The 23,847-nt window shown below is 50.3% G+C and overlaps 2 protein-coding genes across 12 annotated transcripts in view; one reads left to right on the top strand and one right to left on the bottom strand.

Moving 5' to 3' along the window:
• The first annotated feature begins 224 nt into the window (after window positions 1-224).
• Window positions 225-8,765, top strand: FAM166B (family with sequence similarity 166 member B). Of its 3 annotated transcripts, none has more exons than XM_045840369.1 (6): window positions 225-731; window positions 7,417-7,507; window positions 7,595-7,791; window positions 7,975-8,026; window positions 8,103-8,300; window positions 8,570-8,765. In XM_045840369.1, the coding sequence occupies exons 1-6, from the start codon at window positions 651-653 to the stop codon at window positions 8,656-8,658; spliced, it is 708 nt and encodes a 235-aa protein (XP_045696325.1). In that variant the 5' UTR covers window positions 225-650; the 3' UTR covers window positions 8,659-8,765. The 3 variants fall into 3 exon arrangements, with proteins under 3 accessions (XP_045696325.1, XP_045696327.1, XP_045696328.1); XM_045840371.1 differs by having other exon boundaries at window positions 225-1,948; XM_045840372.1 differs by lacking the exon at window positions 225-731 and adding an exon at window positions 3,913-6,894 and having other exon boundaries at window positions 7,284-7,507.
• A 6-nt stretch (window positions 8,766-8,771) lies between these two features.
• The window catches only part of RUSC2 (RUN and SH3 domain containing 2), a 56,933-nt gene continuing 41,857 nt past the window's right edge, over window positions 8,772-23,847 (bottom strand). For 7 of the 9 annotated variants that reach the window (XM_045840358.1, XM_045840355.1, XM_045840359.1 and 4 more), the window contains 11 exons: window positions 19,478-21,577; window positions 14,295-14,924; window positions 13,882-14,067; window positions 13,569-13,709; window positions 12,287-12,363; window positions 11,911-12,085; window positions 11,716-11,821; window positions 10,973-11,019; window positions 9,728-10,550; window positions 9,501-9,638; window positions 8,772-9,417 (listed from right to left, as the gene is read on the bottom strand). In XM_045840358.1, coding sequence (XP_045696314.1) covers window positions 9,216-9,417; window positions 9,501-9,638; window positions 9,728-10,550; window positions 10,973-11,019; window positions 11,716-11,821; window positions 11,911-12,085; window positions 12,287-12,363; window positions 13,569-13,709; window positions 13,882-14,067; window positions 14,295-14,924; window positions 19,478-21,509 — 4,557 coding nt within the window. In that variant the 5' untranslated portion in view covers window positions 21,510-21,577 and the 3' untranslated portion in view covers window positions 8,772-9,215. The remainder of the gene's footprint in view (window positions 9,418-9,500; window positions 9,639-9,727; window positions 10,551-10,972; window positions 11,020-11,715; window positions 11,822-11,910; window positions 12,086-12,286; window positions 12,364-13,568; window positions 13,710-13,881; window positions 14,068-14,294; window positions 14,925-19,477; window positions 21,578-23,847) is intronic. The other 2 variants (XM_045840363.1, XM_045840364.1) reach the window with 1 other exon arrangement.

Genomic DNA, 23,847 nt, shown 5'->3' with positions numbered 1-23,847 from the left:
CGTCCAAATGACCCTTTTTCTCATAAGAGAAATCTCCACCTGCAGGAAAGCCTCTCCTTCCACGAGATCCCACCCCTTGGCCAAGCTCCGCCCCTCAAGGGCCCCTTCCCCTCCAAGACCCCTCTCTTCCTCAGTGAGACACCTCACTCCCTTCAGAGGGACCTTTCCTCAGTGTCACACTGCTAACGTCAGTGTGTACCAGAACCTGTCAATGCCTCCTCTGTGTGTTCCACGCAGTGTGACCCCACATCTGAGTGACTCCACCAGTCATTGTGACCCCTCCTCTTAACGTGACTCCTCCCCTCAGTGTGGCCCAGCCCTTATTAGTGTGACCCCTCTCAGCACGTTCCGCCCTCCGTCAGGTAGGAATCCGATCTGCCTCCCTCAGGCCGGAGGAGGAGCTGCAGCAGGCGTCTAAATCGGCGCAGAGCCCTAAAAGCGCACTCAGCGTTTCCGGACCCTGTGCCCTCGCCGTACCCGGCGCTTCCGGTTCTCTTCGGGTTCGTCCGGCGAGATAGCCAATCATCGCCACGAGCGAGGGACTTCGCTGGATCCCGGCAACAGTTCCCAGACGAGCGGAGGGGGCGTCGCCGAACGCCACCTAGCGGTGGGATGGAGGGCGGTGGAAGTGGAGGCTTCGGGCCTCCAGAATGAACTGGCTACGACAGAGCATGAAAGAGCGCGGCCGAGTCTCTTCAAAAATTCCAAAGTACTGTATTTCTTTTTCTGTGGTAAGCTGAAAATTAGAGACCTGTCCCATGTTTATGAGAGCTGGGGCGAAGTACTTTGTCAAGAGCTAATAAGAAAAGACTAATTAAAGACAGTCTTAAATTATAAAGGATGCATTAGGGCAGGGAGAAGGTCCGATGCTGTCTCGGTGAGGTTTTGCCCAAGTTTGGAGGGAATGCCTGGAGAGATTCACAGCCCTTCCAGAGCCAGTGGTGACGGGCCAATCTGCAGAAGCCTGTGCCTGGATCGTGTACATCATATTCTTCCAGAGGCAATTTGGTCTCAGCAAAACAAACTCATTCGTCACTGTAAATTAATGTTAACATCTACAACAATTTAATTTGTAAATTTGCTTTCTATGGAAGTATGAGATCTGAAAATATTAGGAATTAATGTCTCATTTTGTTTAAGTAACATGATAATAGGTACTTGAATGGACACGTGTATTACCCTTTATCCAAGTTTGAGAATTACTACAGTTGATAGTAATTCCAAGCTGAGGCACCAGGTTCCTGCTTAAGAAAGATAACTGTGGTGGTTGCGTGGAGCAGGGAGCCTGGTTAGGAAGGAGGCTCTGACAAGGATTCAGTTAGGAGAGGATGAGGGACTGAAGTAGAACAGGGATCATAGGGAAGAAGAAGAGGAAACACCCAAGTGGTATGGGAAAACTTGCTGACTGATGAGTATCCAAAGTCAGTCCTGTGGAGGTGAAAGAGCATCAGCGAGGATAATTTTTAAATTTCTAGTTTAGGTGACGGGGAGGTATCGACTGAGACAAAGAATCCAGGAGGAGGAAAGGGTGAATGAGGAAGGTAAATGATTGCCATAAACGAAGAGGCGATGGTAAAACTATGAAAGTAGATGCCATCATCTGAGTAGGGCATACAGAGGGAGAAATAGGCTGGCAGTGGAATCCTGGGGCAAACCAACATTAAAGGATGGAAGGAGGAAGAGAAGTCCATAAAGGACACTGAGAAGAAACAAGCTGAGAGTGGGAAGAGAATCTAGAGACTCTGGTGCCACGGAATCCAAGAAATGGAGAGTTTAGGAAAAATGGAAGAATGAACAGCATTAAATAGTAGAGATAAGTTTTAAATGTTCCTTGAGTTAGGCTATTAGAAGATCCTTTTGTTGCTTTTCAAACTTTTTATGATGGAAAATGTCAAAAGTAAAAAAAGAACACACAGGGAATAGAACAATGGACCCTCCTTTCCTCTGGGTGAGTAAGACCATTTTGAGACCCGGCCTCAGTTGTGCTGTTGCCATCAGTGGCATGTCCAAGTAAAACCACCAACTTTCATGTGCCTTTTATGCCAGTGGTTCTCCAATGATCAACTCATGGCCAATTTTTTTTCATTTATTCCTCTGTCCCTCCTCCCCGTGCCCAGTTATTTAATGCATATTTCTGACATTATGGTCTTTCACTGATAAATATTTTAATGTTACCTCTAAAAGATAAGGATCCTTCTTTAAAATAAAATCACAGTGCCATCGTCACACCCGAAAAAAAGAACAATTTCTTTATATCATCAAGCATCTGGTTTACACTTCCCTCATTGTTTTATAAATATTTACCATATTTTGCTGTGTAGAGTCGAAAGACTATCAAATCTACTACATGCTGGCATCCACGTTATGCCCATGGCAAACCGGGCTAATCTGTAGTACTTTTTCCTGCTAAGCCAGGACCCTATTCCAGAAACCTCACAGTATTCCTCTTATAAGTGATGACGATTAATTGGATTTAGTGCAATAAGCAAGACCTGTTTGCCAACCCTGGCTCTCGCTTTTCTCTTTGATGTAATTAGATAATGACTAATGTAATTAGATAATTTATCATGTTTCCATTCCTGGTTTACTAAAAATCCTTTTTAAAAAATCACAAATGGGCAGGCATTTCATTGTATAAAAGATTTCCCCAGCATCTGTCAGGGCGATCAAATGGCTTTTATTTCCATTGGTTTATTTATGTACTAATGTTGATAGATTTTCTAATTCAATCATTATTGTAGTCCTGGAGAATATCCTGCTAGTCTTTTTTTAAAAAATATGTATTTTTAGAAAGAGGGGAAGGGAGGGAGAAAGAGAGAAAGAGAAACATGTGCGAGAGAAACAAGGATCGGCTGCCTCCAGCACGCATGTGCCCTGGGGACCACAACCCAGGCTGGGAATCAAACTGGTGACCTTTCACTTTGCAGGACGATGACCAACCAGCCACCTGGGCCACACCAGTCAAGGCTCCTCTGTAATAACTTTTGTGGGATTTGTTTGCTGATGAATTTGCTAGGTCTTGAATTAAGTTCATACTACTTTTGTAGATTAAATGAATGTGGGCTTTTTTGTAGTGGGCATGTATTTGACCACTTTCACCTTTCTTCTGCGGTTATTCAGGTGTTCAGTATCGTTTGGGGTTGATTTTGGTTTATATTTTCCTAGACAATATTAATCTCACTGAGGTTTTCTAGTTTAGTCATAGATAGTTTCACTTAATATTCTTTTAGCATTAAAAAAATTCTGTGTCTGTTTTTAGCCACTTCCTCATGCCGTTAGGGGGTTTGAATAGTTTTTTTTTTCTCTTTTGGCTAGCTGTGTCAATTTGCTTATTTTGTTATTTTTTTTTAAGACAGCTCTTATAATTATTTTAGTTGGTTTTCTGATTTATTGGTTTTTATTGTTAGCTTCATAAATTCTTCCTCCTATTTTCATTAGCTTATGATGTTCCTCTTTCTAGCTCACTGAGTTGACTGCTTAGTTATTAGCTAGTTAGCTTAGTGGTTTTTTAGACCTGTGTACCTGGCTGGTCTGTCTGTAGCCTGTTCTGCCGAAGCCCTCATGGTCTATACTGCAGGACCCGCCCTCCCTAGGCAGAGCTGGTTGATAAGGGAGGCCGGTTCGTCTGCTGTGAGATGCTTGAGAGAAATAAATGTGGTACAGATATTAGTGCTTATCTGTATTTGCTTCTCCTTCCTTCCTGGCACATAGAAGTATGTACTTCTGTGCTGCAAAATATTAATAATGGGTAAATCCAGGTAAATATTATACTTTTATTATAATTTTCTATATATTAAGGTTTTTTCCAATTTAAGATGTTCAAGAAAATATATATCAGGGCCCCTAATTCCCAGAAAAATGTGGTTGGGGTTGGATATGAATATTTTAAAAACCTCACTCTAGGTGATTCTGACAACCTCTGTTACTATTCTAAACTCTTTTCCTTTCTTTCCAAACTTCAAACACTGACTTTCTAGTTATTTAGCGCTTAGCATAAGATAGGCGCAAGGCCAACTGCTCTTTATGCGTCATCTCATCTCTTATCCTACTCACTGAGGTAGTGATGTTAGTTCCTCATATTATCGTTGGGAAAACTGACACTCAATGAGATGAATTTGGCAAAAGCTTATATTTCTAGTAAAACTAGAAGCTGAACAGGTGTGTTTTTTTTGAAAGATTTTATTTATTTTTTTTAGAGAGAGAGGAGGGAGAGAAGGAAAGGTCGATGTGAGAAACACCTATCTGTTGCCTCCCGCACGTGCCCCAACCAGGGGCGGAACCGCAACCCAGGCACATGCCCTGACCGGAAGTCAAACTGGCCACTTGGCTAGTTTGGAACATCACTTTGCTTGGCTGGATGCTGCCCAACCAAGTGAGCCACACTGGTTAGGGCTAAATGTTTTTTTTTTCTCACTTTTATGTTGTGATGCCTTTGGCTCTAAGTAAAAGAAAACTTAAAGTCACCTAAACAGTAATGAAGTTATTTCACATTAAAAGGTGGTTATTTCAGTGGCTCTACATTACCATCAGGGACCCAGGCCTTTCTACCCTACTATCCACCCTTGATGTATTCAGACTGTGTCCCCAGATTAGGTTTCACGATGCCTGCCAAAGTTCCATCATCACATCTGCAGAACTTCTAGAGGCAAGAAAGGACATTATTCCTTCTTGCACATCTCTTGCTATTTAATTTGCTGTGCCTCTTTCTTAAGAGCAAAGAAACTCCTCCCAGGAGCCTCCCTCATCCTGGACTCCCTCTCATGTTGCCAGAATGCCACAAGCTTATGCTAGCCTATCATTGGCAAGAGGTATGGGACCACTATGATGGGCTTAGACTAATCAAGACTCACTCCTAGGGCTGGTTCCAGGCTTTCCTGAAGTTGCTGGCTGCTTGGCCAAAATAAATTAAGATTCCGTTAGGAAAGATGGAGATGGGGGTAGGGAATAGGCATGAGGTATGCAACCAGTAGTGTCAGAATCCAAATGTCCAGTTACAGAATCCAAATGTCCAGATTGTTAACCTTGACACACTGCTGCTATTCTGGGTTCTCCCCTCAGCTCCCACCCTCACTCTAGCACAGGGATTTTCAAGCAGTGTGCTGCAAGAATTTTTAAAATACTCAATACCTGACTTTAGTCTGGATCACAGACCACTTTTCCCTTAGATTGTCAAATAAAAAAATGACAACAGCCAACACAACAATAGCTGTCTGGTATCAATGAATCAAAATTACACCTATTTTTTTGGCCTGATCGGCAGAATTTTAGTAGTTTAGTTGTGCCATGAGATGGAAAAGGTTGGATATCACTGCTCTAACAGATTTCTTTAATTGTGAGCCACGTCTCCTACAACTCCAGCTCTAAGCGACACATACCCAGGCTGTCCTTGGCAGAATGGTGGGGAATAGGAACTGTATTTCTCAGGACCTAGTGCTCTTGCGCAGTTCCTCAGGAGTCAGGGATGTACGCTTGTCAGAGCCGGCACTGTTGTGGGGTGGGGCGGAGAGCAGAGGCTCCTCGGGAAGGCGGGCTGGCCTGGCCTTGACTGCACCCCGGAGCTGAGTTCTCATCATGCTCCCCACTGTCTCTGAGATCTCGTCTTCCTGGTCTGCTCTTCTCTTGGGATCTAATTTCCTTTCTTAACATATTCTAATTTGCCCCCTAGTCTTAAATCCCAACATTACCCTCATATTTCTTTCCTCGGAACTCTCACAGTAAAATACCTGTGTCCACTGGATTTGCTAACCATTCATTGACTTCCTATATGTATTAGAAGCTTAGAGACAATACTAGACAATAGGGTAGGAAATTAAATTTTAGTAGCTGCGTGCTAAGTTCTTTCACACACACTATCTGACTTTATCACTAACAGCACCTTGGTAGGTTAGGTTATCTTGACCTTCACATTGGAGGTTAGAGAATTCAGAAGGTAAGTCACCTGAGCAGAGAAGGTAGGGTCATCTCGAGGGCACAGGCTGTTAGGAGCCCATGACTGCCCGGCCCATGCCCATGCTGTCCCCTACAAGCATCTTTATGCTTACAAGGATCTTTGCATACCTTGATTGGAGCCTCACAAACTGCATTTGTTCTGGAGTAGCAGGGTGAGGAGTAGTATCCGAGTTTTATAAATGGTAGTGAGGTTGCGAGATACCAAGTTACTTGCCCCAAGTCATGTGAAGCTTAGCTTTTCTGACTCCTATGTAGTACACATGCTGCCGCCATGAAGCTGCCCCGCGGGGCGTGGCATATGTGTTGAGTGGGTGGTGATCCAGATTATGGTAGGTGTGCAATAAGTAATTGTCAAGTTATACCATTGAAAATTAATAATGTCACTGCCTAGATGTCTCTAGTTTCCTTTTTCCCCTGTCACCTCTCCTCTGGGTTCTCCTTGGAGATCCTCTTTTCCCAAGAAAGTCCATCACCTTTAATCAAGACAAAGAGCAGAATCCACATCTCCTCAGGCAGGTGCTGCGATGAGGGCTTAAGAAGGAAGGGCCCTCTTCCAAGACACAGCTGAATGGACCTGACAGTTTTTGCTCTCCCTCTTCCCACCTCAGGCCTTCCTTGGGTCCTGGTGTGGGGAGGCTGTACTGAGACTTTCCCCTGCCCCCAGGTGGCAAAACTGCATTTGTTCTGGAGTAGACAGGCCCGTGAACCTCTGCTTTCCTGTTCCACTGGCCTTGGCCTTGGCTGTCATCACACTAGTACCCTGCCCCATCTCTCCTCCCTTAATCCCGCCCCCACCTCTGGCTCCACCCGACAGCCCTGGACACAGTATACACAGCCCAGAGCCTCTGTCCAAAGGGAAACAAAAGGGACTGCCTGGGTTCCCATGGCTGTGGCCAGCACCTTCGTACCGGGGCTGAACCCTCAGAATCCTCATTATATCCCGGGGTAAGGCTTCTACCAGAGCACAGCCCTGCTTGCTTCTGGGAATAGGGGTGTAGGGATATAGAAGTTGTGCCACCTAGATCTCGGGGGCCAAGTGGACATACCTGTACAGGAGGCACAGGGCTGGGGTATCTGTGGTATTGGACAGAAAAGAGAAAGCAAGGGATAGTGGTTGCTGGGCCTGCCACAAAGCTTTGTGTTGTCTTCTCCATGGTAACAGGGTAACAGCAGAGGGGAAGGGTTGAAAACCCAGAGAGAACTGAGATATGCCTGCTCCAAATGCATACACAGCTGAGTCCAGAAAACATAGTGCTTCCGAGGTCTCTGCTTCTGTTTCTGGGGATGGTGGGGCGGGGGGTTGTAGAGGTGAGTGGGCGAGTCCTGTGCTACAGGTACACGGGACACTGCCCACTACTTCGGTTCAGCATGGGCCAGACCTATGGGCACATGACCGGTCAGCTACTTCGAGGAGCTCCTGGCCTAGCCTGGCCCCCGGCTTGTCGAGTTCTCCTACCTCCCATTCAGCCTCCAAGATCTCCCGAGGTTCCCAGGGGAAGCCCGCCTGTCAGGCGTGGGCATAAAAGGCTCAGTTGCAGCATGATCCCTGGCTACACAGGTATGTACACAAACGTGAACAGATGCCCATTCCAGAATATGTGTCCCAAACACTAACGGAAACCTTCCTTGCCCCCTACCGGCCTAGGTTTTGTCCCCCAGGCACAGTTCATCTTCGCCAAGAACTGCAGCCAGGTCTGGGCTGAGGCTCTGAATGATTTTACCCAGCGAGGGAAGCAGGAGCTACCAAAGGAGGTCAAGGGAGAAGACGTGGAAAAAGACCAAGAGCCAAAGCCTAAGTCAGAGCTGGAGGAGGAGCCAGAGCTGGGGCAGGAGGCGGGACAAGTAAGACCCAGAAGGCTGGGGTGGGGGTGAGGCTGCGAGGCAGTGTGGTGGGAGTGGGGAGCTTCACCTCTGTACCGGCTGGGGACACGGGCCTAACTGCCCGCTCCACTCCCTGGGAGCTTGTGTTAGAGCACAGGGCCGAATCTGATAGCCTACTTTTCTTCTGTTGACTTCCCCCACAAGGCTTCCCCCTATTCCATGGATGACAGAGATCCTCACAAGTTCTTCATGTCAGGTGAGGGGAGGTGGGTAATGACCAGGGGTGTGGGGAGGCCCCCAGGACGTCCTGACTCAGTGTCCACATCCCTCAGGTTTTACTGGTTACGTGCCCCGTGCCCGTTTCCTCTTCGGCTCCAGCTTTCCTGTGCTCACCAACCAGGCACTGCAGGAATTTGGACAGATGTACTCACGGGACAAACCCCAGACGGGACTCAAACATCTCCCCCCACTTTCAAGGACCTACCCTCAGAACCTGGGCCTTTTACCTAACTATGGGGGCTATGTGCCAGGTGAGGATGGCCCCCGAGGGGGGCTTTAGGGCCTGGGATGAGTGTGTGTGTGTGTGTGTGTGTGTGCATGTGTGGTGGGTAGAGGTGGTTTGGGGGTTGGAACTAATAAACGTGGGGGACCTTGGATCACGTGGTTCCACTTTAGCATTGGGCAGAAAAGGAGACTGAGGTGGCTCACAGCGGGGAATCGGGACCGGATTTGGGAGGGCAGCTTGGAGGGCCTAATCAACTGGCCGAGAAGTAAGTGACAGCTTTTCTTGGCCGCACAGGGTATAAGTTCCAGTTTGGCCGCACATATGGGCATCTCACCCATGATGCTCTGGGCCTCAGCACCTTCCAGAAACAAGTCATGGCGTAGGTACCTGGACTGCAAGTTCTCTCTTCCCTTTTCATCTTTCCCAGCCATCCTTTTGGAAGAGAGAGAGATGGGCTGGAGGGTGGGGGGAGGCACAAAGAGAAAATAGTTTGGAGGCCAAGCACCTTTTAATTATTAATAGGTGTAATAAATAAATAAATAAATACATAAACAGAAGCCTGGGCTCCTCTTCCCTCCTCTGACTGCCAGGCACTGGCCGCAGCCTATTTACATCTGGGAACTTCGGGATCTGCCCCTGGACTACCACCGACGTCATCACTGCTCGGCCTAGGGGGCCTTGCACCCATGGGAAGGCTGGCCCACATGGGCTGGGGAAATGCTGGCAGCCCAGTGCTGCGTCCCTTCCCTCCTTCCCCAGGTGGAGGTCTAGACGAGGTCACTGGCACAGTTAAGGGGGAGTAATTAATACTGAGCACAGGGATAAGTGGCCCAGCTCTCAGTCTGCTCTCTGTAGACAAGCCCGAGGGCTTGGGAAGGGCTCTCAGGCTCTGAGTCTGGGGGTTATGAGGGTCCCTGAGGCCACCAGCATGCACAGGGCCTCAGTTTTGGCTGCTTCCAGGAGTTGAACTTGGAGTTGGGGTCAAAGTCACGTAGGCCAGAGGCACCAGGCCAGTGTCAGGGCCACGACTACAGCGCAGCCAGTCTCCTCCGGCTGGCCCCAGCACTCGAAGGGTATCTCCCTTGTGGAAGCTCAGCTGTCCAGGGCCTGTGGCCAGATGGTGGCACAGTGCCTTTACTTCGCTGGGAAAACAACAAATGGAGGTCAGAGGATCCCCACCCAAAGCCAAATCCAGCCCCCAATCCTTCTGTCTCCCAGGGCTCACCACGGAGGCTTGGAGGGCAGGGCTGGAGAGTGTGGCTCCTGCAGGCTGTCCCTGGGCTCTGGTTCCCGGCGGACACCCACTGTCTGTGCCATTAGTTGGAACATGGACTTGTCCAGACTCAGCCAGTCCGATGGGAGCCTAGGGGACGGCAGTCGGGGTGCTGTCTGTGCCCTGGCTGAGATCAGGCTCCCCCACTCGCTCTGCTTATTCCATGGGCTACCTCTTACCTGTTTGTGGGCCGAGCTTCCCGCTGAGGTTTTCGGGACCCAAAGAGGTATCCCCACTTGATGCCCCCAGGTGAAGGCCCTGAGGCTCCTTCCTCACTTTCTGGTGCAGGGGCAGCAGACCCTTCTCTCTCCCGACTGCGCCTCAGCTCAGCCAACACAGAATCAGGGGGGCTCCCCATCCAGAAGGGCCAGCCCCTGTCCCGGCCAAGGGTCTCCTCAGGGGCAGGGCAGGCCTCAGCTCCCTCTACGACTCCCTCTCGCGGGGGAGGCCCCCCACCTCCTGCCCCTTTCTTTTTCTCGCTGCTGCTGCTGCTACTGCAGCTGTTGTTGCCACCACGGGGGAACCTAGAACCCTCAGTGGAGCCATCGATGTAGACCTGGGAGCTCTGCATGAGCTGGTACCACCAGCCAGCCTGCCCACCTCGGGCCCTGCCATGCCCTGAGCCCCCAGTTGCCTCTGCCACCTCTCTTGTCTCCTCCTCTTCCTCCTCCTCTTCTCCACCTTCTGGGGCACCCACACCCTTCACCCGTTCCCCTTGGGCTGCCCTGTCCATGTCTCCAGGGCCCTCCTGGCCCCGGGCCCGGGCCAACTGCAGTGTTGAGTGGGCGGACAGCAGCAGGTCCTGGGACACCCGCAGCAGCTCCTTGTGCTGCCGCTGCTGCTGCCCGCTTTGCAGCAGCCGGTGCTGGAACAGTAAGTCGAGGCTGAAGGGCAGCAGGGCCAGGGGCTGTAGCAGCAGCAGCAGCTCCTCAAAGAGGCCAGGGCACACAGTGTGTGCTGCACTCAGGAAGCCCCATGGCTGGTAGTGGGTCTGGATAATGTCTGGGGGAGAAAGAGAGAGGACTGAGCCACACGGAGGAACAGCCCAGACTGGGTGAGCCTCTGAAAGGTAACCTGGGCAGAGTCACGCATCGTGCCGCACAGGCTGTGTGCTGTGCGTTTAGAGGTACTGCAGCTGTAAACGACTCCTGAAGTTGTGCAGTGCATTAACTCCACAACCTGGAGACAGTGCTGGGCTTCCTGGCACCCTGACTGCCTGACTGTCCTGCCCACTGCCAGGCTCTAACACCGCAGAAGCTGGGGAAGCATTTGCGTGGGGGCCCAAGCTTTGAGGATGAAAGCTTGTGCAGTTCCCCTCGCCACCTGTAGCATCTGAAAAGACAGCTGTGTCTCCCTCTTTTGAGCCTCTGAGGTCTGGCCTATTTTGTTGAGTTTGTAATACAGGGTAGGCTTCTGGGCATTACCTTCATGGTTATAGAGGTGATTGAACCAGAACTCCAGGGACCGGATGCTGTAGGGAGATAGGTGAAAAGAGGTGAGTCTTATGTGGACACAGCCAGATAAGGTACAAAGGAGACGGATGCACGGGGCAGACACACAGCTGACTATAGGTGAGCATCTCCCTTCTCCCTGCTATGGCACGGATGCTGCCCAGTTCATTTCATGTCATATAGGTCTGCACAGTCAGTGGGGATGTAGGGAGGGGTGGACATGTGACTCACAAGCCAGTCACCCCCTCCTAGAATGAGTCATCTTATACAAGACCCAGAAGCCGGCAGCTACTGAGTACAGAGCCAAAGGGGATGCCCTGGGCCCATACTTGAGAAAGAAGAATACTATGACGTGGGTCCCAAGGAGGACTTAGGGTGAAGCAAGATGTGGAAGCAGTGCTGGAATTGAGAGGATCAGGGTTTACAATGTCCAGGGACACTGAGAACCAGATCCATTTCCTAATAAGCCAGATGGTGGATGTGTAAATGCAGAAGACCATGTTGGTGTTAGGGCCAGAGGGTGTCAGGTGCAGTGGGAAACCAGTGACCTACGGGGAGAGGCTGTAGCTCCGTGCGGGGAAAGTGAGCCTGGGCTCTGGCCACAGAGCCCACAGATCCCCTCGGCCTCAGCCTAGGGAGTTGCTTCTTCAGAGGCAGCAGAGCCCAGGGGAGAGGGCCGGTGGCTTGCGGATCTTGTCTCGCTACCACGCACTCACTTGAGCAGGCCGAGGATGAAGGCATTGAAGCGCATGGTGTGACTGGTGAGCTCTGGGAACTGGCTGACTTTGTTGTAGAGGCCGTGCAGGACCTTGGTGGATGGGCCTGGGAGGAAGCCAGAGTTGAGGGTCACATGCCCAGTCTCCAGAACCCTAAATTCACCCTGGGGCCCCCATCTTGCACTCAGCACTTACCTAGCTGCGTGGAGGCCTCAACCACACTCCATGGCATGTTCTTTCGTTGCCCGATGATGACGTCTAGCACAAAGGCCTTGAGCCCGTCCTCCAGCACAGCCCGGACCGCAGGGCACAGGTACTTCAGGACCAAGTGGCCTACATTGGGGCTAACGGAACTGTTCCCCAGCTTTGCCTGTGGACGCAGTAGGGAAGTACAGGGAATCACCAACCCTGGTCCTCCTTGATGCTCTTAGCCCTCCTGGTGCTTCCGTTGGGATCCCCACCCCTAGGTATTAATTCTAGGCTCTAGATGCAAGCGAGCAAGGGAAGGTGCAGCACGGGGAAGGTGAGGGTCAGCAGGGCAGAACTCAGCTCTCCATGGTTTCTCGCCTACCTTCACCCCGGGATCCCGGCTTGTGCCAAAATGGGCCACAATGAGATCCACTGCAGTGTTAACAGCTTTCACCAGCCCTGTAAGCAAGAATTTGATGTAACAGGTCCCTGAGCACATCTCTGGGCAACTCAGCTGGGACTGAGCCTCGGTGAGAGAGGGAGGGGCTTCCACACACACACACACACACTCTCTCTCTCTCTCTCCGTCCCTGCACATGGGTCTCATCAAGGTACCGGGCTCTGGCCGCTTCCTAATTTTGCCCAGTTCTCAAGCCCCTGTTTTCACCTCCCAGCCTGGACCCACTTCAGGGATTCCATCGTCGAGACCCTCCAAGTCCTAACTTCTTTGCCCTCTTACTCCAATCCTGGATCAATTTATTGTCTTTTCCACTTCAAGACATCAGGGCACTGGCTACTGGACAAAGGCCACTCACACCAGTGACCGACAAGGGCACTTCCCTGAAGTGTGCCTTGTGGCACCCTCAGCTCGGCTCTCACGTTGCCATGCCAAGTCTTTACCCCTCTTCTCAAGTCCTTGGTTCTGCTTCACACGGACAGCAGAGGCCACTGGTCATGAATTCCTCCAATTTTCCTCTCCATCCAAAAGACTTAAGTACATTACCTCTCTCCTCCCTCCCTCCTACCTGTTCCCTCTCACTCCCTTTCCATTTTGGAGGAAGGCGGCTCTTCCCCTTCTTACCCAAGGTTCTTCCCTCTCCCTAAGCTCTGAACTTCCCGCTCTGCCTCTGAAAGGGATTTTAGCTTCAACTTTCTTCCTTTTAATGGGCTCCTTCCCCTTCAGTCCATAATTATGCTCAGTATGTTCCCATCATCTCACTGAAACTGCTCTGTCGTGGTCCCTGGTTTGCTAAACAGAGTGATTCTTTGTCAGTCCGTACCTTACTAGAAGTTACCATAACGTTTACCCAAGGGGCTAGGCCCTGTAGCAACTGAATTTCCCCCAAGACAGCATGTGGGCACCTAGTTAGGACATGCAGTCTCCCTCACTGTACTCAGCTCCCAGAGGGAGGGGACTAAAGCCGGACTCCAAAGCATCTCATAAATGACCCTTGCTCACCTGCACATTCTCATGCTACACGGTACACGGTACATGGTGCACCATACACAGTACACAGATTTCTCGCCCTGATGCCTGTGCTGATTCCTTCCTGGCACTTGGAATTCTAAGACAGGGAAATACCTGGAGGGCCAGGTAGGAGGGCAACAGGCACAAATAGGTAGTGACAACAGAATCCCCGGCCTGAGCTGGGGGTTATACCCACCTTTTTTCTGAAGCAGGTCAATGGAAATGGCTTCAGAGTTGCCATCTGGGGACAGACAAAACTCAGCAGGTGGTTTCTCGGTCAAGGAGAAAGGGTCTTGGAAGTCAGGGCAGGTCAGTGGTAATGGCTTCACTATTTGACCTGGGAAGAAGAGAAGAACATCAATCCCAAATACCTCTCTCTCTAAGAGCTGCAGCTCAGTTCTGCGCCTTGTTCCCTCTGAGACACTTTCCTTTGAGACCGACCCCTTCTCTAGCCCTTCCCAGCCAAGGCAGAGCCTGTCCTGGGTGTACTGGGGACCTGGACCACACACCGTTCAGCCGGCAGCTCAGGTGGCCGGCAGCGCTGAGGGAGCCAGGGAACTCAAAGATGGGGTTCCTTCGGGCCAGCCGAGTGTCCTGCGGCCTCCGGTCTAGGCTCCCTGACAAACCAGGGGGGCCTAGTGGGTTCTTCCTCCTGTATTCCCGCCACTTGAGTGCTTGAGGGGATAGGTGGTTGGCTGAAAGCAGAACAGATTAGCAGAAGAGACAGGCAAGAATTACTAGGAGACAGCATTTCACATCTGCCCAGTGGGCCCACATAAAACATGAGAGTTAGGAGTGAGTATGTCTTATCCACAGATGCTACAAATATTTTGACCTCAGACCGCAGGCTGAGTGTAAGAAACCATTCAAAGGCAAGGCAACGGGGTTCAAATCATTAGGGGGCAGGTTGTGAAGCTCATACCGTTACTAGGTCTGGAGGCCATGTTGCCTTCACCACCTCCTCGGGCCAGGCTCTCTGCTCGGCTGAGGCTGGATCTCCAGGAGCCCAGAGGAGGCAAGCTTCCTGTTTCATGGAGTCGGTACTCGGCCAAGGTCAGTATCTTCTGATCATCCTTCTGTGGCTGCTGCTGGGAGGTGGCAGGCTGGACAGCAGGACAGGAGAGACTCCATGGGGGTGGGCTTTCTGTGGCTCTGGGCTGCTCAGGGGGAGGGGAGCACGAAGTGGAAGCAGAAGAGTCGGTGCTGAGCCCAAAGGGGCCAGCACTACGGATAGGGGAGTAGCTGCCCAGGGGTGATGGCCGTGAGGTTTCTGGCTCAGGCCCAGCTTTCCTGGCACCTCTGTTGGTGGATGCTTGTGACTCCCCGGAAGGGGCTGAGGCTGGGACTTGAGCAGCGGGGACAGCCAGTGGGGCAGGCTGCTGTGCACGGCTGCAGCCCGAGAGGCTGTAGAGCTGGGAGAGGCTGTGGAGGGCCCGGGCCTTGGACAACTGCTTGGGGAAGTGGTGCTGGAACACAAAGGGCTGGATGGGCAGCGTTGTTGGCCTCTGCTCCTTGCTGTAACGAAGGATGGGTCGGCTCTCAGCACCACCTCCTGTAGCAACAGGGATGGAAAAGGCATCAGATGGACAGACGCTGAAACCACATGAGAGGAAGCGCAAAAGCGGACAGGAGACGATGCTTACTGGGAGAGGGGCAAGGGATGGGCAGGGCCTGGGTTGGAGGAATTAAATGCGATAGTGGTCATCCAAGCCTGTGGAGTACTACACTGCTCATCCCTTCCTTTGTGAAACTTTTTATTTTATATTGTTTTTATGATACTGAGCTGTCTGGTATTCTCGGCTGTTTACCCGTTCTTTATTTTCTTGACTTCATAGGCAAATGTATCTTAAGGCTCAATTCTTGGATCTCATTTTTCCCCTACATTATTCACGTTCAGACATTCACACAGATGACTCCTGAACCCACAGCTTTAGTCCTGGCCTTCCTTTTGCTCTTCAGATCATTCTGCTTTGGGGTTTTGCTTTCATACAAAATTTGCTATTTTAAAACAGCTTACCTACCTATCACCTTTCTCCTGCTGACTTCCATTCCTGTCAGCGGCGGAGCCACCCTTCTTCTAAGACCTAAGGACTTGGAGTCACAGTCGCAGACTATCTGGGTCAGGATTTACTTCCAGCTTTCACTCATCACCCCTACCCCCATGCAAGCAGGGATGGTTCATTCTTGACCACATAACCGCACTAAAATATTTCTTGACTTGCAGCCAGAATCAGCCTCCTGTCACCCCAGCCCACTCTTCCACGGTCCAGGCACTGGGGTCTCAGAGTCCACATGTGCTCCCTCTACACGTACGTGTGCTCCCCAAGAGTGGTCCTCTCCTATTCTTTCAGACAATCTTCAGGCCAATGTCCCTCAAAACGTGGGGCTCAGAACTAAACACAAAACTCCAGGTCACTTTGTCTTTGCGTCTGGGTTGTGCTTCTAATAAAATGCTGTGCACACTGTAAATATCCGAATGGACACAAGGTGGTGCTGGAAGCAGCCGCACAGCCTAAGACCCTGGGTGTGGCTCACTAGCACAAATCTGACTCAACAACTCTATGAGGCAGGAATGACATCCTTATACTGGAATTACATCCTCTTGACAGCTCAGAATCTTGGAAATTCAGAGAGATTAAGTCCTTTGCCCAAGGCCACACAACTAGGAAGTGGCAGAACTAAAATTCTGCCTAAGCCAGAGTCTGACTTTGGGGCTAATGTTCTTTTCGCCACGTTGCACTACACATGGAATGGTATCAGGCTGGGTTTTCCCACGCCTCATCCTTCCCCATTAATGCACTGCAGTGAGCCTTCGGGGGATGTGGCCACAACCCTATTAGGGAGGTGTTTCAGAATCAGTCTCAGGGGACATTTTCAATACCCACCCATCATCCCCAGTCAGAGGCGCTTAGGGAGCAACCTTTGTCATTCTCCCTTGCTCACTATGCTCCCGCCATACTTCCTACAGTCCTTAACATGCCAAGTTCATTAACATCGTGGGGCCTTTTGCACCTGCTCTTCCTTCTGCCTGAAATTTTCTCATCATTCAGGCATCAGTTCAAACACCACCTCCTTCGTAAGACCCTCTCTGACCACGCCAGCCCCTCTGGCAAGTCACATTCGATGTCCTTACCCTGTTGTATTTCCTTTGCATTTTTCACTGTCAGAAAGGATCTTGCCTGTTTATTGTCTACAACTTCTTGTAAGGACTCAAAAAAACAAGGTTTTTAAAACTGTTCACTGCCGTATCCCCAGTGCCTAGGACACAGCCCGCTATAGTGGGCACCGAATACAGATTTGTTAAGTGAATGAATCCCCACTGAACCTTTGCTTTAAGGCTGGCCTCACCGCATCCAGAGTCTCATCAGCTTGTTTCCTAAAATACCAGTCCCCTGTGGCCACCACTGCCCACAGCCCCGTCTTCTCTCTGCTCCGACTCCCACACCTGCCCTCCTCACCGACACCATTCCCCCCACCCTGGCCCCATCTTTAAGCACTCTGCTGTTCCTGCTGGCAGTGTCTTCTTCTTTTCCACTTCTTTAAATATCAAATTTCAAGGCTGAGCTGACCCTGATGATCAGGTTAGGTTCTCCCAATCCGAGCTTTATTCCTTACACCCCCTATACAAAGTGCGTTTGAATTAGACAATTTATTCCTACTCTTTTAAAAATCTTCCTGTTAAGTTCCCAGGATAGGGTTTGAGGCAGAGGGATGAGATGGGGGAAGGGGGAGGGGGGCGCTACTCTGGGCCGGGCCCCTCAGTTCTACCCTCAGGGAATATAAAGAGGAAGTTTACCCACTTGTCTGTGTGACAGCCCTTAAGAAAACTGGAGATAGAGACCACATTCACCTGAGTCTGCCCTCCGTAGGTGACACAGCCCCAAGTCCCTCAATTTCTTCTTAAAATGGAGGGCCCCAGACTTCCAGGTGAGCACTCACTGGGGGGTGGGGGTGGGGTGGGGGGGTGCTATCAACTCCTCCCTCCTGAAGTCTGTGAATAAATCCAGTCATTGTAACTTTTTGGAACAGCCCTCTAAAACTGATGAATCATTCTGAGTTTGCAGCCAGTGCAATATCCCAAATAACTCACGTACAGCGCGCACATCAAACTGCACATTGGTCCCTGTTTTATTAGTTCTTTCCAGATTTGGTAAGGTCCTTCTGAATCTAGATTCTGCTCTCAGGATCTCAGAGAGACCTCAGCCTCTTTTGTTACTCATGAATTCATTGAATTGTCACTCACTTTTTGATTAAAAAAATTTTTTTTTAAAAAACAGAATCAGGAGAAGCACCCTGTGGAAGGTCACTGGAGACTTATGGAATAGGACACAATCTCAATATGAAAAGTCTTATCTAATAGAAAAACATTTTAATGTCTCTCCTCCCACCTCTGACCAGGATTGTTCTTGCCCTCAGGACGCCAGCCACAACCCCTGTGCTCAGACACACCCACCAGACACTGCCGTTGGAGATTGGAGGGGGTTCCTAAGGACCCCACTGTTTCTGACCCCCCTCTTCTATTTCCTTCCCCAAGGGCAGCTCCTCTGTGGGTGTTGAGCCTTGTGGAATCTTTTGCTGGACTATTTCTCTCTAATGGCAGAGATAATATTATTTATGGATTTTTAACTCTTTTCCTTTGATAAGCCAAGGAACCCAACCTAAGGCTACAGCACAGCAGATTCCCCTTTATCCCCCTTTCTCCTGCTTTATCTCCCCCTTCCTTCCACACCCTCTGGGATCGTGCATCTGTCCTTAGCTTTTAAGATTATCAGCCTTCCTCTCAGTGATTTCTCTTCAGAACTCATTTGCTTGGACCTAGCTCTTTTTTTAAACTTTCTCCTCCTTTGGTTCTGTGACTTCACTCTCTCCTGGTTTTCCTTCTATTTTCCTGCCTGATTCTTTTTTGTCTCCGTTGAGGGTTGCTCTGCTCACCCTTAAATCATGATATCCCCAGGGCTCTGTCCGTGTTCCCTTTATAGCGCCACACATTCTTGCTGGATGCTCTCATCCACCCGTAGCTCCGACTACCACTTTCAGCCCGAGGACTCTCCCATCGTGGTGTCTCCTGACCTCCAGGAGTCCTTTCCTGTCTACCTCCCACCCAAAAAAACAGTGACCTTTCTAATATGCAAACCAGAACAGGCTAAGCTGTTGTAAACAAACAGACAGACAAAAAAGCCACTTCCCTGATTAAAATCCTTCAGTGGTTCCATCCGCATCCCACTACAGCTATACCTAATTATCTGTAGTTTCTGCACACTATCCAGTCATTCCGTGCCTTTGTGGTTTTTACAGACTACTCTGTGAGCCTCGGATGTTCTTCTTACAAGTCTCCACAAGGCCAGTTCCTTATCGTTCTAGACTGTGCCTGCATGTGAACTGCATCAGCAGTCTTTCCTGGACATTTCAGTCTGATGCAGATATCCCTTGCATAGGCCAGTACGGTTCACTGCATTTCACTCTCCTGTTTGTCGGAATTCCATGAGGGCAGAAATTGTCCCTCTCACCTTTCTATAACCAGCACCCACTTAACATAGAGCCTTTATAAAATCGTTACTTAAATATTATAAAATAATTAGGGAAAGAACTGGCCTCGGTGGTCTGAAGGTCAAGTGGCAGGTCTCGGGCTCTGCGAAGAGTGGCTGCAAGCACCGATCACGGAGTGAACTTCACTGACGCCCAGCGTGGTTTGCCTGCTGGACACATCCCTCGGCCTTTAGACAAAGCCCTTAAGCACTGCCGACTCCTAAATGTCCAAAACTAAACTCATGCCTCATCCCTCTTCCAGGAAATCGAACTCTGTGTTTGCAGTCCCTAATCACGTATCATCGTCTTTCCAGTTATCCAGGCTCAGAATCACAATCTTCTGAGTGCTTCCTTTACTAATACATCAGTCTGCAAGTCCTGTTGATTTTAATCTCCTCTGTGCCTTTCCTTTAAATCCTTCAACCTCCTTCTCCCCTTTACAACTGCAGGACATGCCCTGGGCTGGAAAGACGATAGGCTGAGGACCCTCTAGTGGTATGGACGGGGTGGGTGACAGGGCCCTATCTCCGAGGAGGCCATGCATACATTCTGGCATTCTCCAGCCTCTAGGTTTCTTACCGTCAGCTCTAGCTCTCGCATCCCTCTGGGTATGGCTGTTGGCTGGACTCCCTGGGAGAGCAGGCCCTGGATCCATCAGCTGCATCAGGGGGCCTTGCCCAGGAGCCCTTAGGATAGCAGGTGACATCTCACTGGACTGGGGTCCCTGACAGACCTGGGTGGACCAGGGCTCTGGGCCAACTAAGTCCATGTCTGGTCCCAAGGGCATGGGTGGTAGGCTATGGCTACAGTGAGCACCCTCATCCAGTGGGCCCACCCTGTCTTGTTGGGCTTCTTGAATGGGTGAGAACTCCTGGGAGGAGTCCCCAACGCTCACTCGAAGTGGCGGGGAGCCAGAGCCTGCAGCTTTCTTCCGTCCCTTGGCGAGCTCAGCAAAGGAGGTGACCCGCCTAGGTGGGGAGCTAGGCCCAGCCAGAGCTGTAGGGCCCTCACTCAGGCGCACCGGGCAACTCAACATGCGCTCCAGTGAGCCCAGGCGGGCCGGAGGGCTGCGCTCCAGGCTGCGGTCATAGCTTCGAGAGCGCTGACGTCCAGTGCTGAGGTTAGGGGGTGAAGTGTTAGTATACACTTGCCCCTCAATCACGGTAGGACCCATGGGAGCTGCAGCTTCTACAGAGGAACCCACTACTTCTTGTTTCTCTGGTTGGGCTTCTGGCTTCCGGAATAGGTAATACTCAGAGGGCTGGCTAGGGCCAGGGTCTGGGCCAGAGCCAGGTACAGGACTTATCTTGGTGTGTTCTTCAGAGCAGCTGGTGATGGAAGAGCCAGCAGGGCTTGGAGATGATTGGGAGGACAGGTCACAGGTGACAAGTTTATAGTAATTCTGTGTGGCCACAACAAGACGGGCCTGGCTCTGGAAGCAGGCTGTGAGGTCAGCCACAGCTGGGCAGGGCTCACAGTGTGGGCGGTAGGAGTTACAGTTGGCATCGAGCTCAGGAGACGAGGCATGAGGACAACCATAGCCCCCTTCTCTTCCTCCACTGTCAGGGTGGTGAGACTCACAAGACATCTTGGACTCAGCTGGGGAGGGTTGAAGGTCCAGGTAGAAGGCGCCAGGGTCTGAGTGGCTGCAGAAGGAAGAGTCTGAGCAGGACTGTGGTGCAGAGTTGAGATTGGCACGGGAGGTACCGTGCATCTTGTTGTAGAGGGTGCTGAAGGTGACCAGCACGCCATCGGAGCTGTTGCAGGAGGAGTCGCTCACGTAGCCCATGGACTGGTCGGCCGCCTCAGACTGACTGGATGTGCTGCTGCAGCGGCAGTGCTGGGGTCCTGAGCCTGAGCACCCGGGGTTCCTTGGGGATTCATCTGAACTGAGCTTCCATTCCTGGTCAAAGGAGAAGCCAGAGGTATCACTGGCTCCACCTCCACTGCCACTCCCGCCAGGTCCCCCACACTCATCCAGCTCCATGGTCTCTGTCTCCAGCTCTGGCTGGCAGCAGTGGTTCGTGCTGCACTGCTGGGCATCCAAGGTGGTCACTGGCTCCTGTTCCTGCCCCTCCACCACTCCGGCCCGACTCCGTGTTGCTCCCCATGGCCTGCCCACTCCGGGGCCGGGTGGCGGCAGCGGGAAAGAAGACAGGTGGAAGGTGGGCTGGCCAGCTCCATGCAGATGGAAGGACTGTTGGGTGGCACTATCACCAATGCTGTCATCATGTAAGTCACCAAGTCCTGGCTCAGCCACACCCTCCTGCAACAAGAAGGGATTATGTCGTTTAGGGGCCCCAGGGCCTCTTCCATCCGGACCCCTACTCTTGGTGTTGCTGTCTGCAGACCTCGCAGATCCCCCTGGGGTGGAGTGCAGACTGTTGTACAGCAGGGAGTCAGCTTGTCCTAGGTCTTGATCAGGTTGGGTTATGCCCAGCTCGGGTGGGCAGAAGGGATTGGGTCTTGTGCCCCCACTACCTCCACTTGCCCCTCCACAGCACTGCCTGTCTGGGACCTGACAGTGCACCAGGGGGATGTGGTGGACGATGAGGGTCTCTCCAGTCAGCTTTGGGGGACTATCCATTCTGGAAAGTTCGAACAAGGGCATCAACAGCACCAGACACTGCCCCCGGAGCCCAATGGGGCAGAACACATTTCATCAGGAGAGCTTGGCACCTGGAGAGAGAGGGAAAGAAAGGGAAGCTAATGTCACTTCCCTGGAAGTCCGGGACATGCCCTTTCTCATATAATTTGCAGATGGAGAAGAGCCCAAGGGGAGGGAAGACTCAGAGTCAAGATGGAGCTTGATAACACAGCCCGACAGGACAGGGGGTATCCCCACACACTTCCCGCATCGCACCGGTCCAGCTCTTCAGTTCCCCCTTCATTTTAAGTTTGCCATGCATCCAATTGTGACAAAAGGCCAGGCCCTACCCTGCTTTTTAAAATTCTCACCCAAGGATATGTTTTTTGATTTTAGACAGAGAGAAAGGGAAGGGAGGAGGAGACATAAGGGGAGAGGGAGAAACATAAAGGTGAAGAAAAACATCAATCAGTTGCCTCCCGTACGTGCCCTGACTGCGAATCGAACCCACAACCTTTCAGTGGCAGGGGTGACCAACTTGCGGCTCACGGGCCGCATGCGGCTCAGGATGGCTGTGAATGTGGCCCAACACAAAATCATAAATTACTTAAAATATTACAAGATTTTTTTTTGTAATTATGTGTTACAATGTATTTAATGTGCAGCCCAAGACAACTCTTGTCCCAGTGTGGCCCAGAGATGCCGAAAGGTTGGACACCCCTGGACGGGATGGTGTTCCAACCCACTGAGCCACATGGCCAGGGCCTAGGCCCCTTTAATGCCACGTATGAAGATCTGGAGATCTCAGAGACAGCATTTTCTTCTCTTTCAAGGACACAGTTCTTAGCAGTAAACAATGACTAATCCTCAGTACAGAAAAGTATGAATAGTGCCATAATTAAGAAAACACCACTAGGGTGTTTGATACGGTGCCAGGCACCGAGGCGATGCAGAGGTGCCTTGGACACAGCTGCAGCACAGAAGGTTACAGATGAGGAGAGAATCACAAATTCTATATCATGTCCTCACAACAATAGGCTATAGTTTTGCAAGAAAAGTATCTTTAAGTATACTATATCATTGGACCCCTGTGTCATCTCAGACTCCTTCTCTCCTCCTCTCAGCCCCAGAATACTTGTCCCTCTCTGACGACTGTGGGCTAAGCATCCTCACTCTCCCTACTACTGTACTGGAGCTTCTTGAATGCGGACACGGAGGTGGGCATTAGAGTGACTGCAAGTATGGCTGATGCCAACCCCTTCCTTCTCATTGGAGATGGGGTCTATTTTTACTTCCTTTCTATCACTCCAGCATAATATGACATTAGGCCTGGCAAACATAAGCGGCACAGTACATTTTTAATATTTGTTTAGCTCAGGGTACGGATCTTCTGAAGTACGCAAATTCTATTCAGTTTCAGCCTAGAACATTCACTACAGGGATACTCTAGAAAGTCTTCTCTTCCCAGTTTTACTCTTGATAGGCTAAGGTAAAGTTCAAGGTCTCCTGGCTCCAATTTCACAGAGCCCATTCTGAGCTTCTCCAGTCTCTTGGCTGGACTGTGGCAGAATGGCCTCCTCAAGTGCTAGTCTCCTGTGATACCAACATCACATCCTCACAGTCTTGTCTTGTGCAGACTCCTCATATCCAATTTTTCCTAATTCATCCATTTCTCTTCCTTCCTTTTTTATTCCTGTTATTTTCCTTTCATCGGCCATGAGTCTAAATCCCCCATTGCCTAAGTTCTCTATCACTTAGTTACACTTCTAATACCACCAATTAAAAAAATTTAACTCATTCAGATAGTAACATCACAGCTCTTCATGTAGAGTACAAGAAAGACATACCCAAGTTCATTTTATGCTCAAGACCATGAACAGGTAATACATAAAATAAAAAAATTCAAACAGCTAATAAATACATGTGTGAGGGACACAGTCTTAAAATATAACTATGTGCCCTGACTGGTATGGCTCAATGGGTTGGCCATTGTCCCACAAACCAAAAGGTTGCTGGTTCGATGTACAGTCAGGGCACATGCCTGGGTTGCAGGCACATGCCTGGGTTGCAGGTCAATCTAAAAACAAGTAAATAAAATCTTTAAAAAATAAAATAAAACTATGCGTGTTAAGTTAAATTACATTAAAATTAAAAAGCAAGTGTTAACCATCTGTCTTCTTCCTTTCCTTTCTGAGAGGAAGGCTCCTTTGCTGGAGTTCCAAACCTCTGCATATTGATTGGGGTAATGAGTAGACATTACACCAAAAACACAAGTGACAGATGAAAAAATAGGTAAGGTAAGATGAACTTTTTTTTTAATCCGCACCCAAAGACATTTTTTCATTGCTTTTTAGAGAGAGAG

The sequence above is a fragment of the Phyllostomus hastatus genome, unplaced genomic scaffold (assembly GCF_019186645.2).
Source record: "Phyllostomus hastatus isolate PE091 unplaced genomic scaffold, TTU_PhHast_1.1 phas_contig_34, whole genome shotgun sequence".
NCBI lineage: Eukaryota > Metazoa > Chordata > Mammalia > Chiroptera > Phyllostomidae > Phyllostomus > Phyllostomus hastatus.
This window is presented reverse-complemented; position numbering and strand designations above follow the sequence as displayed.

Excerpts from the sequence above, each read along its gene's own strand:
- FAM166B (XM_045840372.1), top strand. The coding sequence starts at position 6,518 with ATGGACCTGACAGTTTTTGCTCTCCCTCTTCCCACCTCAGGCCTTCCT. Across the intron at positions 7,508-7,594 it reads CATGATCCCTGGCTACACAG|GTTTTGTCCCCCAGGCACAG; the intron begins GTATGTACACAA and ends CTACCGGCCTAG. Across the intron at positions 7,792-7,974 it reads TGGGGCAGGAGGCGGGACAA|GCTTCCCCCTATTCCATGGA; the intron begins GTAAGACCCAGA and ends TTCCCCCACAAG.